Source organism: Martes martes (assembly GCF_963455335.1).
Source record: "Martes martes genome assembly, chromosome: 15".
NCBI lineage: Eukaryota > Metazoa > Chordata > Mammalia > Carnivora > Mustelidae > Martes > Martes martes.
The window spans coordinates 61,912,747-61,927,553 of NC_137903.1; the positions used below are offsets into that span (position 1 = coordinate 61,912,747).

At 39.7% G+C, this 14,807-nt stretch overlaps 1 protein-coding gene across 1 annotated transcript in view; it reads right to left on the reverse strand.

Annotated features, from left to right (window-relative positions):
- WDR64 (WD repeat domain 64) overlaps positions 1-14,807 on the reverse strand; it is a gene marked incomplete at both ends in the record, with an annotated part of 144,240 nt that overhangs the window by 18,199 nt on the left and 111,234 nt on the right. The window contains 5 exons of the mRNA XM_080825207.1: positions 7,968-8,073; positions 9,655-9,794; positions 10,562-10,598; positions 12,244-12,313; positions 13,346-13,447. Of these exons, the coding sequence (XP_080681333.1) occupies positions 7,968-8,073; positions 9,655-9,794; positions 10,562-10,598; positions 12,244-12,313; positions 13,346-13,447 (455 nt within the window). The remainder of the gene's footprint in view (positions 1-7,967; positions 8,074-9,654; positions 9,795-10,561; positions 10,599-12,243; positions 12,314-13,345; positions 13,448-14,807) is intronic.

Genomic DNA, 14,807 nt, shown 5'->3' on the forward strand with positions numbered 1-14,807 from the left:
CTCAGAAAGTGTGCAAGCAAGAAGAGTGGAATGAAATTTTTAAGGGTTGAGAAAAAACCATCACCCTAGAATTCTGTACCTTGTGAAATTGTCCTTTAAAAATGAAGGGGAAATACAGACTTTCCCAGACAAACAGAACTTGAGAGAATTTGTTGCTAGTAGACGTGCCTTGCAAGAAATATCTAAAGAAGTACTTGGGATGCCTGGGTGGTTCAGTCGGTTAAGCGTCTGCCTTTAGCTCGGGTCGTGATCCCAGGGTCCTGGGATCAAGTCCCATAATGGGCTCCCTGCTCAGGGGAGAGCCTGCTTCTCCCTTTCCTTCTGCCCCTCTCCCCAACTCATGCATGGTCTTTCTCAAATAAATAAATAACTCTTTTTAAAAATACTATGAGTTCTTTTTTAAGGATTTTATTTATTTATTTGTCAGAGAGAGAGAGAGAGCACAAGCAGGGGGAACAGCAAACAGAGGGAGAAGCAGCGTCCTCACTGAGCAAGAAGCCTGATGCCGGACTCCATCCCAGGACCCTAGGATCATGACCTGAGCCGAAGGCTGAAGCTTAACCAACTCAGCCACCCAGGCAATCCTGAAGTTCTTAAAAGAGAAGGAAAATGATATAGGTAAGAAATTCAGATTTATATAAAGAAAAGGAGAGCATAATAAAAGGAATAAGTGAAGATAAATTAAAAACTAACAGCAGTGTACTTAAAGCAGTAACAGCAATAATATATTTGATGATTGTATCTTATAGATACAATACAAGTATAGATACTTGAATAACAGCTATGGCATAAGGGATGGGAAGGAGAACCTAGGAATACTTTGTTATTATAAGGTACTTGTACTACCACTGAGGTGGTGTAGTGTTGTTTGAAAGTAGACATGCATTAGTTGTAAATGTCTATTTCAAACTCTAGGGAAACCACTCAGAAATTTTTAAAAAGATCTATAGTTGATATGCGAAGAAAAGCTATGCTAAGAGAAAGTGGGATGATATAAAATGTTCACTTAATGGAGACATACAAATGGCTAACACACATGAAAAAATGTTCCCCATCATTAGCCATCAGGGAGATTCAAATCAAAACCACACTGAGATACCACCTTACACCAGTTAGAATGGCCAAAATTAACAAGACAGTAAATAACAAGTGTTGGAGAGGATGTGGAGATAGGGGAACCCTCTTACACTGGTGGTGGGAATGCAAGTTGGTGCAGCCACTTTGGAAAACAGTGTGGAGATTCCTTAAGAAATTAAAAATAGAGCTACCCTATGACCATGCAATTGCACTACCGGGTATTTGCCCCAAAGATACAGATGTAGTGAAAAGACAGGTCATCTGTACCCCAATGTTCATAGCAGCAATGGCCACAGCCGCCAAAATGTGGAAAGAACCAAGATGCCCTTCAATGGACAAATGGATAAGGAAGATATGGGCCATATATACTATGGAGTATTATGCCTCCATCAGAAAGGATGAATACCCAACTTTTGTATCAACATGGACAGGACTGGAGGAGATTATGCTGAATGAAATAAGTCAAGCAAAGAGAGTCAATCATCATATGGTTTATACCAGGAATAACACAGAGGATATGGGGAGATGGAGAGGAGAAGGGAGTTGGGGGAAATCAGAGGGGGAGACCAACCATGAGAGACTGTGGACTCTGAGGAACTAACTGAGGATTTTGGAGGGGAAAGGGGTGGGGGGTTGAGTGAGCCTGGTGTTGGGTATTGTAGAGGGCACGTATTGTATGGAGCACTGGATGTGGTGCATGAACAATGAACTCTGGAACACTGAAAAGAAATAAAAATTTAGATACAAAAATTTTTATCTAAAAAATAGATACAAATTTTTTTTTTAAACCCATGAAAGGCAGAAAGAGAGTGAAAGACAAAACTAAGAACAAAAAAACAAGGGTAACAAATAGAAAACAGTAAGAAATATGATAGATACTAATTCACTATATCAATAATCACTTTAGATGTCAACAGTCTAAGTAAGCCACTTAGACTGAGATTATCAGAATGGATTACAAGACAATACCCAATTATACGTTGTCTACAGGAAATCCACTTTATATGTAAGGACACATTATAGATTAAAAGTAAAGGGATAGAGAAGGGTTTGCCATGTTAATGCTAATCAAAAAAAAGCAAGAGCAACTACGTTTCAAACAGAGAAGGCTTCAGAGAAAGAGAAATTATCAGGAATGATCAGGTGCATTATGTAATGATAAAGCGGTCAGTTCTCCAAGAAGACCTCAATCCTTAACATGCACATGCCTATCATTACAGTTTGAAGACAGGTGGGGTGAAAACTGACAGAATTGAGAGGAGAAACAGATAATGCCCTTTTACTGTTGGAAGCTTCAGCACCCCTCTATGAGAAAAGGACATGAGAAATGGACAGATCCAGCAGGCAGAAAATCAGTAAAGACATAGTTGAACTCAAAAACACCATCCATCAGTGGGCACCTTGGCGGCTCAGTGGGTTAAAGCCTCTGCCTTCGGCTCAGGTCATGATCTCAGGGTCCTGGGATCGAGCCCCACGTCGGGCTCTCTGCTCAGCAGGGAGCCTGCTTCCCCCTCTCTCTCTGCCTGCCTCTCTGCCTACTTATGATCTCTGTCTGTCAAATAAATAAATAAAATCTTAAAAAAAAAAACCACCGTCAGTCAAATAGATATAATTAATACCTGTAGACTGCTGCATCCAACATGTATTAATCTCAAGCTCTCATGGAACATTCACCAAGACAGACCACATTCTGGACCATAAATTACATCTTAACAAATTTGAAATAATAGAAATCATACAGTGAATGCCCTCAGTTTACAATAGAATAAATTGGAAATCAATAAGAAAAAGAGAGCTGGAAAATCCCTGAATAAGTAGAGATGAAACAACATACTTCTAAATTATAGATCATAGAAAAAAAAAGACTCAAGAGAAATCTTTAAATATTTTGAACTAAATAAAAATGAAAATATGACATCAAAATTTGAGTCAAGTAGCAGAAACAGGGCTTACAGGGCAATTTATATGCACATGTTAGAAAAAAAGAAAGAGCTATAATCCATGCTTCCATTTTAGGAGTAGGTTAAAAAAGAGTAAATTAATCCAAAGTAAGCAGAAGGAGAGAAATAATAAAAATCTGAGCAGATATCAATGAAACTGAAAAGATGAGCCCAATAGAAAAAAACAATGAAACCAAAAGCTGTTTTTTTCCCCCCAAAGATTTTATTTATTTATTTGACAGAGAGAGAGAGGGACAGCATGTGAGAGAGCAGCAGGAGAGGGGCAGGACCCTGGGATCATGATCTGAGCCAAAGGCAGATGCTTAATGCCTGAGACACCCAGGTGCCCCCCAAAAGCTGGTTCTTTAAAAAGATCAATAAAATTGATAAACTTCCAGCCAGGCTGACTAAGAAAAAAAATCTCAGGGGAATTAAGAGGATAATAAAGGAAACTATGAATTCTATGCCTACAGACTTAATAACCCAAATGAAACAGAACAATTATTTGAGAGACACAACCTGCCAAAGCTTACACAAGAAGAAATAAATAATCTTAATAGGCCCATATTATTAAAGAAATTAAAGTAATTAATAACATTCCCAAGCAGAACCCATTAGGTCAAAATGGATTTAATGGTGAATCCAGCACACATTTATGGAAGAAATCTTAACAATTCTCTACAAATCCTTCCAGAATATAGAAGCAAAAGGGAATACTTCTTAACTTCTTCAATGTGGCCAGCACGCACTTATACCAAAATAAGACAAGATATCATAAGAAAACTATAAACTAATGGTTCCTATGAACATAGTTGCAAAAACCCCAACAAAATATTAGCAAGTTGAATCCAAGATGTATTAGCTCAGGTCATGATGCTGGGATCAAGCCCTGAGTTGGGCTTCATACTGGGTGAGCATGCAGCCTGCTTGAGGTTCTCTCTCTCCCTCTGCTCCTCCCCCCCCCATTCCTTCTTGGGCTCTCTCTCTCTAAAAAAAAAAAAAGAAAAAAAATTATACACAATGGGCAACATTTAAAAATCAACTAATGTAATCCACCACATCAACAGGCTAACGAAGAAAAATCATATGATCACATCAATAGATACAGACAAAGCAGTTGATGAAATTCAACACCAATTCATGATATAAAGTCTCAGTTTAGATATAAACCTTATACCTTTCCCACACAAACACACACATAAATAAACAAACCAGTTCAAAATAACTCTAAGGGTAACATGTATAAGTATAGAACTAGAAGAAAGTCTAAATGACCTTAGGTTTGGCAATGACTTTTTAGATACAACAGCAAAGTCACAGCCCATGAACGAAAGCATTGACAAGCTGGACTTCTTTAAAACTGAAAACTTCCAGGGGCACTTGGGTAGCTCTGTCCGTTAAGTGTTCAACTCTTGATTTTGGCTCAGGTCATGATCTCAGGGTCCTGGGATCAAACCCCGAGTCAGTCTCCCCACTCAGTGGGGAGTCTGCTGGAGATTCTCTCTGTCTGACCCCCTTTTCTGTGCTCTCTGTCTCTCAAATAAATAAATCTTTAAAAAATTGAAAAGTTCTGCTCTGCAAAAGATGCTATTGAGAGAACAGAAAGACAAGCCACAGACTGGGGGAAAATATTTGTGAAAGGCATATTTGATAAAGGACTCTTATCCCAAATATACCAAAACTCTTAGAAGTCAACAGTAAGAAAATAAACAACCTGATTTTAAAAATTTGCCAAAGATCTGCACAGACCCCTCACCAAGAAAATAGACAGATGGCAAAATATATATGAAAAGATAATCCCCACTGTATGTCAGTAGAGAAATGCAAGTTAAAACCACAAGGAGATACCGTTACAAGGCTTTTAAAATGGCCAAATCCAAAACATCAAGGACACCAAATGTTGAAACGGACGTGAAGCGACAGGAACACTCATTCATCTCTGGTGGGAAAGCCACACGGCATGGCTGTTTCGGAAGAGAGTTCAGAAGTTTCTCACAAAATTAAACACGCTCTTACTATACGATCCAACACTGTATTCCCTGGTATATACCCAAAGGCATTGAAAACTGTTTTCCACACAAACACCCACAGATGTCTATAGCAGCTTTGTATATTATTGCCAAAATGTAGAAGTAACCAAGATGTCCTTCAGCGGGTGAATGGATGAATCAACTGTGTCCATCCAGACAGTGGAATCTTAGTCGGCACTAAAATTAAATGAGATGTCAAGCCATGAGGACACATGGAGCAAACCTAAATGGGTTATTTCTATGAAAGAAGTCTGAAAAGGCTGTGTACTATGTGATTTCCCCTATGATTTTCTGTGAAAAGCAAAACTGTGGAGGCAATAAAAAGATCAATAACTGTCGGAAGTTGGGGAGGAGGGAAGGAAGGACGCAGGGGATTTTTGCTGAACGACGCTCTAAGGTATTAGAATGGTGGATGCTTGTCACCAGACATTTGTCAAAACCCGTAGAATACACATGGCCGAGAGTGAACCCCAGCGTGAACCATGCATTTTGGATGATACTGACATGTCATTGTAGATGCTGCAGTCGTAACGAACGTACCACTCTCGTGCAGGATATTGAAAGTAGGGGCGGCCAGGGGCTCCTGGGGGTGCAGTCCATTGAGCGCCCCACTCTTACTTTCGGCTCAGGTCTGATCTCAGGGTGCTGCGACTGAGCTCTTCGGTTGGGCTCCACGCTCATCAGGGAGTCTGCTTGAGACGTTTTCCCCCTCTCTTTCTGCCCCTTCCCCCCTAGACCCTGCATGCAAGCTCTCTTTCAAATAAATAAATAAACAAATAAATCTTAAAAAAAAAAAAGTGGTGGGGGACTGTATTAGGGAGGGTGAGGGCAGGATGTGTATGAGAACTCTCTGTAATTTCTACTGAATTTTTCTGTGAACTTGAAGCTGAAATTTTAAAAATAGCCCATTTAACAACAAAAAAACAACAACTAATAATGTCCGAGGATTCCTGATTTAAAACAGTGACTAGACAGCAAACTACATATCTCTGTTAACATCTACAGTAGCACAGAAAAAGGAACCCTAAGGTCATAACCTACAAGTCTTCTTTAATTATAATAAAGCTGAAGCTTGATTGGATCCCAAACCCACCCCACTGTAGTTTTCTAGATCACAACAAAAAACACAAACCTCAAGAAGTAGAAGGACTTTGTGATAATGAAGGGTTCCCTATTAGTAACTCTGACAGAGATGCGGTCTGAGAATTCTGTAGATAATGTCAAATTTTAGTTCTATGTATTTTGGTAGAAAAAACTTATGCCGTAGTAGGTACGGTTAGTACAAAAATAGGCAGGCAAATATTTTTTAAAAGGAATAAATTTGCTTGACCTTAGATTTTTCTTCTGGGTGGCTGTAAACAGAAATGATGATAGAAACCATAGAGATGGATATATAAAAGAGTTCAAGAATAAGGATATTGGAGTATAATAGGACAGATGGTGAGCAATAAAACCAGATAAAATAAAGATAACTTTAAACATACATTGTAAAGTTACTGGTTATACTGAATATAAATATAAAAAAAAATTCTCTGTAATTTCCAGAAGACTGAACTAATTGGTGCCACAAACTGGTTTGTTGAGACTTTTGTAAAATAGGTTTTGAAATGAGAACAATGTTCTTTAAGGAGAAGATGTAAAATTTAAATATTAATGTAACAGCAGTATCTTGTATGCAAATCTCAAGATTACTAAATTGGCAAATGATAAATGAAGGAGTGGGTGTAGAACAAAGGGAAAGGGAAAGTGGGCCAAGCTTTTGTTTAACTGAAAAGATGCTGTTTCAGTACAAACTCTAACAAACTGGATAGGTTTTTTTTTGTTTGGTTGGTTGTTTTTTTTTTAAAAGAACTTAAAATTAAACACTAGTAAAATTTAAAAATGCATGCACACACACATAATCTTTCAAAGTTGGGAGAGATGAAAAGAAAGAAAATTCAGGATTTATTTTAAAAAATTAAAGAAAGAAAATACAGCATTGAAAAAGAGAATTGTTGGGGCACCAGGGTAGCTCAGTCGGTTAAGTGTCCAACTTTTGGTTTCTTCTCAGGTCATGATCTTAGGGTTGTGATATTGAGTCCTGTGCCCTGCGTGGGCTCTGCACTGAGTGTGGAGCGTGCTTAAGATTCTCTATCATAGTGGCACCTGGGTGGTTCAGTTGGTTCGATGACTGCTTTCGGCTCAGGTCATGATCCTGGAGTTCCAGGATCGAGTCCCACATCAGGCTCCAAGCTCCGTGGGGAGTCTGCTTCTCCCTCTGACCTTCTCCCCTCTCATGCTCTCTCTCACTCTCTCTCTTTCAAAAAATAAATAAAATCTTAAAAAAAAAAAAGATTCTCTCTTGTTCTCTCCTGCTGTCATACACTCTCTCTAAATAAATAAATAAAATCTTTTTTTAAAAAGAGAGAATTGTGTTACATGAAAGGATCAAGACCAACTCTATGAGTTGTAACAATCAATATAAAAGTCCCCTATCGAGAACAAATAATCCCTTTCCTCATTAATGCCATTACTGTCTCTAATAATGAGGATGAATGCAATATAACTCTTCCAAGATTCAAAATGAAAACTTTATACTTTTCTCATGTAGAAGGTGAGGGAATAGGTAGTCTAGTCCTATTTAAAGATGGAAAAAAAGGTACCCCATTTAAAGATGGAAAAAAAAATAGGATGTCTTGCTTTAAATAAACAGCTGGGAATGGACTAGGCTGTCACGACACTCATTCATTGTTCCATTTATCCAGCAAGCCATTCCTAACACTCTCTCACTGAAGGATGCTGAAGCATCCTTCTTAGTCTTTTGTCTCAAGCATCCTTCTTAGTCTTTTGTCTCAATAAAAGCTATGCATTATCCTATCCCCACCTCTTGGTCATGCAGGTTGGGGAGCTTCCTGGTGCCGACTCCCTGAGTATGACTTACCCACATTCGCGGTCAGAAGTATCCTACTGCACAAATCCGTACACAGCGATGTCAGAGAAATGGCAGAATGTTTTGTGAAAGGCAGCATATTTTTCAGCAGTTTTCCCTGAATAAAGTAGGATAATAAATTCTATAAAATGTTAATATTGGAGTTAAATTTCTCTACAAAAAATCCATCTAAAAATTATCTCTACTACTGGAATAGGATTCTCTTCTTTGTGATTAAAAACTAACTGAGACTATCTGTAGGGACTTACTTCCTTGAAATGAAATATTCATGAAGATGTAACAACTATGAATTGAGAGCAACAGACTCTGATCATTAAAGACCCCTGCTGTACTTGGGGGTGATTCTTATGCTTCCTAAAACTGTTTCCATGCACTTCCTCAGACCTCTTTTCTGGGTACACGTTCTCCTTCTAAACAAACATTCTTTTCAGGTTTAAGTGTACTTCACTTGTTTCAAGCAGTAATGTTATTACATTTGCCTTTCCAGAAATATCTATTGTTGAATGTTGGCACAAGGTAACGGGATTGTAAGAGATTCAAATTCAGGAGATTGTTTTTCAGCTCTTAGGATAAGTCAACACCAGGAAGGACTTCCACAGACACCATATTAGAGAATAAACATCCATGCTTCGGAAGAAAGAAGTTGCACCTGCCACTCATTTCCTGAGATTTACTTGGATCTAATCTTTCTTCTGTTTCTCTCTTTTATTTTGGCATTGCTCCAATACTTCAATACTCTCAGGGAAAGCTGTTAATAGTTCGTATTTTCAAACCAAGGGTTTCCCACTGAGAAGCTACGAGCTACTGATAGACTTGGAAGTTTTGCCCAGCAGACAGCTGTGCTGTTCTGTGATGCTGGGTCCCACCCTCCGCCATACCAAACAGTTGCTCTTTCTTGGGTTTCCCAAGCCTCTCTAATGATTTCCTTGTCACCAAGTCTACTCAAGATCCTTCCTTCCATTATGTCTTTATTGATATTCCAAACTTTAAACTCCATGACACTCTGCTCCAAGTCATTTAAAACCTTCTGGTAAATAAAAGTTATTTTTTCATGGTAAAATACTTAAGGACACAGAGTACGATGTAATAACTTCTTCCAATAGCTTGGATAACTAAAAATTTATAGATATTCAAACACTTGAGTGTTCTTATATTCTTTTACTATATCATTAATATCCTCTAGTATTATTTACATGTCCAATGAAATATTGAATGGTGTGTAATCATAGCTCGATTTAAAGAAAAGAGAGATTAGGGGTGCCTGGACAGTTCAGTCCGTAGAGGATGTGACTCTTGATTTTGGGGTTATAAATTCGAGCCCCACATTGGGTGTAAAGATGACCTAAAAATAAAACCTTAAAAAAAAAAAGAAAAGAAAGATTTGAAATAGTTAACTTAGTAGTTTTGACCTCTTGAGTTACAAAATGGCCTACTGTAAAGTTTGGATAGCACTTTCAGGGAGCAGACTGCAAAGCCAGCAATTTGGCTGAAAAATACTAGAAGTGGATGTGCTCTAGAGCCTTGAAAAATAGGTTGAAAAATACTAGAAGTGGATGTGCTCTAGAACCTTGAAAAATACTAGAAGTGGATGTGCTCTAGAACCTTAGAGTTCTAGTTGAGTACTACTTCTTATCTCTCTCATTCTCTGCTGCTCAAGGTAAGCAATGGGCCCCATCACCTCCAGCTTCCAAAAGCGAAGGTGTCCATCCTCATGAGCGGTGACAATGACAGGGGGCTGAGTATCGATGACATTGGTGCCTGCAGGATGTTTTTTGTCCACTGGCTTTTGCAGTCCCGCTGTGACATCAGGTTGCTCACCTATAGAAAAGTTAATGAGCTACCGTGGGTGTTTGCAATACTTAGAATTGCAAATTTTATAGACTATAAAAGAGGAGACAGGTAGGAAAATAGTAAACCACCAGATTCTTTTTTCTTAGAACATGTTTCTCAACCCCAGCAAACTTCACTCAGGGCAGAGGACAAAAAAGCATTAATAAACAGAATCCTGGATCACTGGAAAAGCCTGAAAAGTTTATTTTGACCCTATTACAAAAGCCTCTGCCCTGTATATAACAGCTAAAAGTCAATATACATCCAGGGTAAGACTTACACATCCAAAATGGCTTATGAATCAAGTATAAGTTTGAGGAAATGGGCTGAAGATTAAGAGGTTCAGTTAATGCACTGGGTTTTTAAAAATCTAGAATTAGTATTTAAAAATGGAAATTCTACCTCTTAGACTACAGAATCTTACACCTCAACATTTAGTCACAAAAAGAATACATTGTAGGAGTGTCTGTGTGGCTCAGTAGGTTAAGTGTCCAACTCTTGACTTTGGCTCAGGTCATGATCTCAAGGGTTCTGGGATCGAGCCCCGTGTTGGGCTCTGTGCTCAACATGGAGTCTGCTTGTCCCTCTCCCTCTGCTTCTCCCCCAACTCATGCTCTCTCTCCCTCTAAAATGAATTAGCAAAATCTGTTTTAAAAAAAAAAGAATATACTGTACCTTCATTAAGAGTATTCTATAACCTAAACTCCCTGTTGCAAAGGAATTGTTACAAACAAGAGGGGTGATTTCATACTGACCTTTAACCTCATTGTCATGTATGCTCTGTTTGCTTCCCTGAATTAGGGGAGAAAACAAGAAAATATTTCCATGATATTGTAAGGAAATGAGATACATTGGGTGAGTAGATTTTTCAGGGGAATTCACATTCCTTTTTTTTTTTTTTTTCGTTTTTAAAAATTGGAGTATAGTTGACACACTATGTCACATTGTTGCTTCAGTTTTAGGTGTACAACTCCCAACTAGACAAGTCTTTACCTTACGCTATGCTCACATCTGTCCCCATACAATGCCATTCTAATACCATTTGACTCTATTCTGTATGCTGTATCTTTTTTTTTCCTGTGACTTATTCATTCCACAGCTGAAACCCTCTGCCTCCTCCTCCCCTTCACCCATTTTGTCTATCTCCCCACCCCTCCCTTCTGGCAAGCATGTTTGTTCTCTGTTAAATTTACATTTCTAAGCATTAGGGTTAAAGTTTTTTTTTAAATTATTTTTATTAACATAAAATGTATTATTAGCCGCAGGGGTAGAGGTCTGTGAATCGCCAGGTTTACACTTCACAGCACACACCATAGCACATATCCTCCCCCATGTCCATAACCCAACCACCCTATCCCTCCCCCTAGAACCCCCAGCAACCCTCAGTTTGTTTTGTGAGATTAAGGGTCTCTTATGGTTTATCTCCCTCCTGATCCCATCTTGTTTAATTTGTTCCTTCCCAACCCCCCAAGCCCTCCGCCTTGCCTCTCAAATTCCTCATATCAGGAAGATCATATAATTGTCTTTCTCTGACTGACTTATTTCGCTCAGCATAATACCCTCTAGTTCCATCCACCTCGTTGCAAATGGCAAGATTTCTTTTGATGGCTCTAAGCATTAATTTCAAAGTTAGTTTTGAATTAATTCTGAAAAAATGTATCACAGAGATCATCATGTTCACAAGTAGGGTAACTGTAACAACATTCTCATGGCTCAGGTAGAGCATAATGATAGGAGTAATCACATCTGTAATGCACTGCCAAGTTCTTGGTGTATGTGATCTCCAGTTCTGTTGGCAACCCGGTGAGTTAGGCTTTGTTATTCCTTTTTTACTGATAAGAAACAGAAACTCAGATTAGATGATGTCTCTAAAACTAGTCAGAAAATAAAAGGAGCCCTTGGATTGAAGTGTTCCGTCTGTCTGACTCTTACTTCCTTGAAAGTTTATTCTTTCCACGAAACTAATGGTTCTAAAACAAGTTTTGCAGTAAAAAGTTTCCTTTAGACAAAATCCTCCTAGAGATGTAATGTGTAAAAGCTATAAAACTGGGACTGAGAACAGAGTTTGAAATCCAGCGTGTTACAAGTTGTGCTGTGAAATGTGTTTTACTTTTTAGCAAAAGAGATTGCCTAGAATTGCTTTATGATTTAAGAAATGTAAAAGCATCTGTAATTTATTTTATTTAGTTATTTTTAAAATTTATTTTATTTAGAAGTACACGATGATTTGCAGATATGAAAGCCTTGCAAACATGGGAATGAATGATGAGCACAGTTTAGACATTGTTTTTTAGGAAAACGAGTTTTTACACACACATGTGCACACAGAATTTCCCCACCTTGACCTTCTGTTAAAGGAGGGGTTCACATGGGACCAATCACCATTTCTGAACCAACGCTGAGTGTAACAGGAAGATATACTCTATTTCTTGCTTACCTTGCTACTCTGTGGACCTTTACTAGAATCACATTGGGACGAAGAGCACACAGAATCCTGACTCGATCTCCTACAAAGAGAGGGAGGAAACCCAAGGAGGGAAGGTGAAGATAATCCATCACACGCAAAGTGTGCTCGTCTCTGCTTTAACTTCCGTGGGTTGCTTCTCTCATCATCTGTGGGTCCTGAGCCACTTCCTTAAGACACAAGTCACACCTGATACCTTGTGTTACAATGTTCATTTGTCTGGTGGCTAGACACTGTTGGGGAGCCTTGGTAATTAAGACTGATTGTTGCTCAAGTCTGGGGAATAAAAATCTGCCCTGTCCCAAAGCTCAGGCTAGATTCAGTCCCAGAAGCTGACCCTGAAATGGCAGGAAGTAGGCTGGAGGCAGGCGCCTGGGAAGCCTGGCTAACTTCCGCTCCGTGGTACTCAGTCCTGGCCTGGTCTTCTCGGCGGTGCTCTGCTAGAATGGGCTGGAAAGGGGCCTCTGTTCTGGCCTGGGGTCGATATGGAACAAATCTTCAAAAATAGTCTCAGAATAAGGCAATTTCAAGTCAGGGGCAGGGAAGTTTCTATACATGGGCTCACTGCTGCTTTTCGTTTCTTCCCAGGAGGTATGTTTACTATTACGTGTTGCCTGAAAATCAGAGCTCTCAAGCATATATACAGACGAGAAAACAAGGCCCTGTTCCCTCAGAAAGGGGTGGACACGGCTCAGTTTTAGTAGCTGTCCCGTGACACCAGCTGTCAGGGGCTGTCACTTGCCCGGCAAGTGCTTCCTTCTGCCTCACGTCATGCTCGTAGAACTCGATTTTGGCCACAGTGTGGTCAGGTGAGCATTTTCTGTCTCCTCTACTGGTGTCAGAGATTGGTGTGAGGCTGACGTGGTAAGGGAGATTAGAACAACGCACCGCAAAGCGGATCCCTGGGGACCCCCCGCCTACAAAAGACAGCAACGGGGAAGAAAGATTAAGCCAAGCAGGGCACCCAACTTGTCCTCCCTCAGTTGCACCTTCCTCGTGCTGGGATAAGCAGAACTCTTTGGACATCGCTACATACATCTGAGCAGTATTTCTTCATCAGTAGGTACCGAGTTACCTTGCACATTCGGGGTTTCGAAAGAGGAACAGGATGTTGTTAATCCTAAAGCGTTTGGGATCCAAATCAGGGTCCACAATGAAGCAATCTTCAGGTCTGTACCTGGAAGTAAACACACATTCACAAAATAAACACTTACAAGTTAAGGCAACTCACATCACTCGTTTGATACATGCCATGATGAGTTGATTAATTCCCACAGTGTTGCTGTCATGGAACATGAGAGAAAACCCCAAAGGTATAGAGCTGGAAGCTGTCTTCCTGAATGAGGCCCTGTGTAACACCATGACCATTTGCTGTTTAAAAGTCTTTTAATCCAAAATGAAATAAAATAAAAATAAATAAAGAAACAAACAGGAGCGCCGGGGTGGCTCAGTAGGTTAAGCCTCTGCCTTCAGCTCTGGTCATGATCTCAGGGTCCTGGGATTGAGCCCCACATCGGGCTCTCTGTTCAGCAAGGAGCCTGCTTCCCCCTCTCTCTCTGCCTGCCTCTCTGCCTACTTGTGATCTCTCTGTGTCAAGTAAATAAATAAAAAATCTTAAAACAAAGAAATAAATGTTTGTTAGCCCAGTTAGCTGGTCTAGTCACCCTAATTGTAGGTCAGAGTGGGCTTATATATAAGCTCCTCAAAATGTCAGAAAATTTTAAGAATAGAATTCTACTCTTTGAGTAAATGGAAGGACAAATTTGAATAAAATAGGGCGACTAACCTCAGGGAGCACAGAATTGAGTGAAGGGGACAAGCAGGTAATTCAGGGACAATCCTATTCTAATGGCTCACTTCCCACCGACCCAGCTGCCCACGAACCATACACCTTTCTGGGCTGGTTCCTGGGAGCACAGTGATGGTCTCTCAGCTGCCTAGAGTGGTACTTCATGATCGGCTCCTAAAGTCACCCTTAACCTTCTTTACTGAAAATATATCTTGCAGCAAAACATTCCTTTTCCTTTAGTGGGAATTACCTCTGCCACTTTGCACTGAAGAGTGATGGAGGAAGGTCCTAGGGAGTGAATCAAACTCTGAAGAAAGGCCTGTGAGCTTGATAATGTGTGGAGCTTGAACTTTTTGGATTCTTCTGTTGTGTGGGTGAGCCGAACGGTTAGTAATCAGCAAGAACAATTTCCAGTTTGAACCCCAAAATGCATGAGCCTTTGAACAGGAAGAGAAAGGCTATTTTTCCTGACTGGTGAAGGGATCTTAGGCAAATTGGAGGTAGAGGTAGAGACGGCTTCCACCACCAATATGGAAACCACCTTCAACTTTAGAGCCTTTTGTACGCTGGGCTCCAGCTACATTCAACAGTTCTGTACTAAATTGGATGTTCTGCAAAATACTAAAGTGATTCTAAATCAGTTATTTTTGTATGATCATCTTATCATGGGAAGGGAATATGATGTACGGCTCACTGTACTGTTACTTTTCTCTGACTGGGTGTTGGGTTTGGGTGCCTTTCTTGGCAA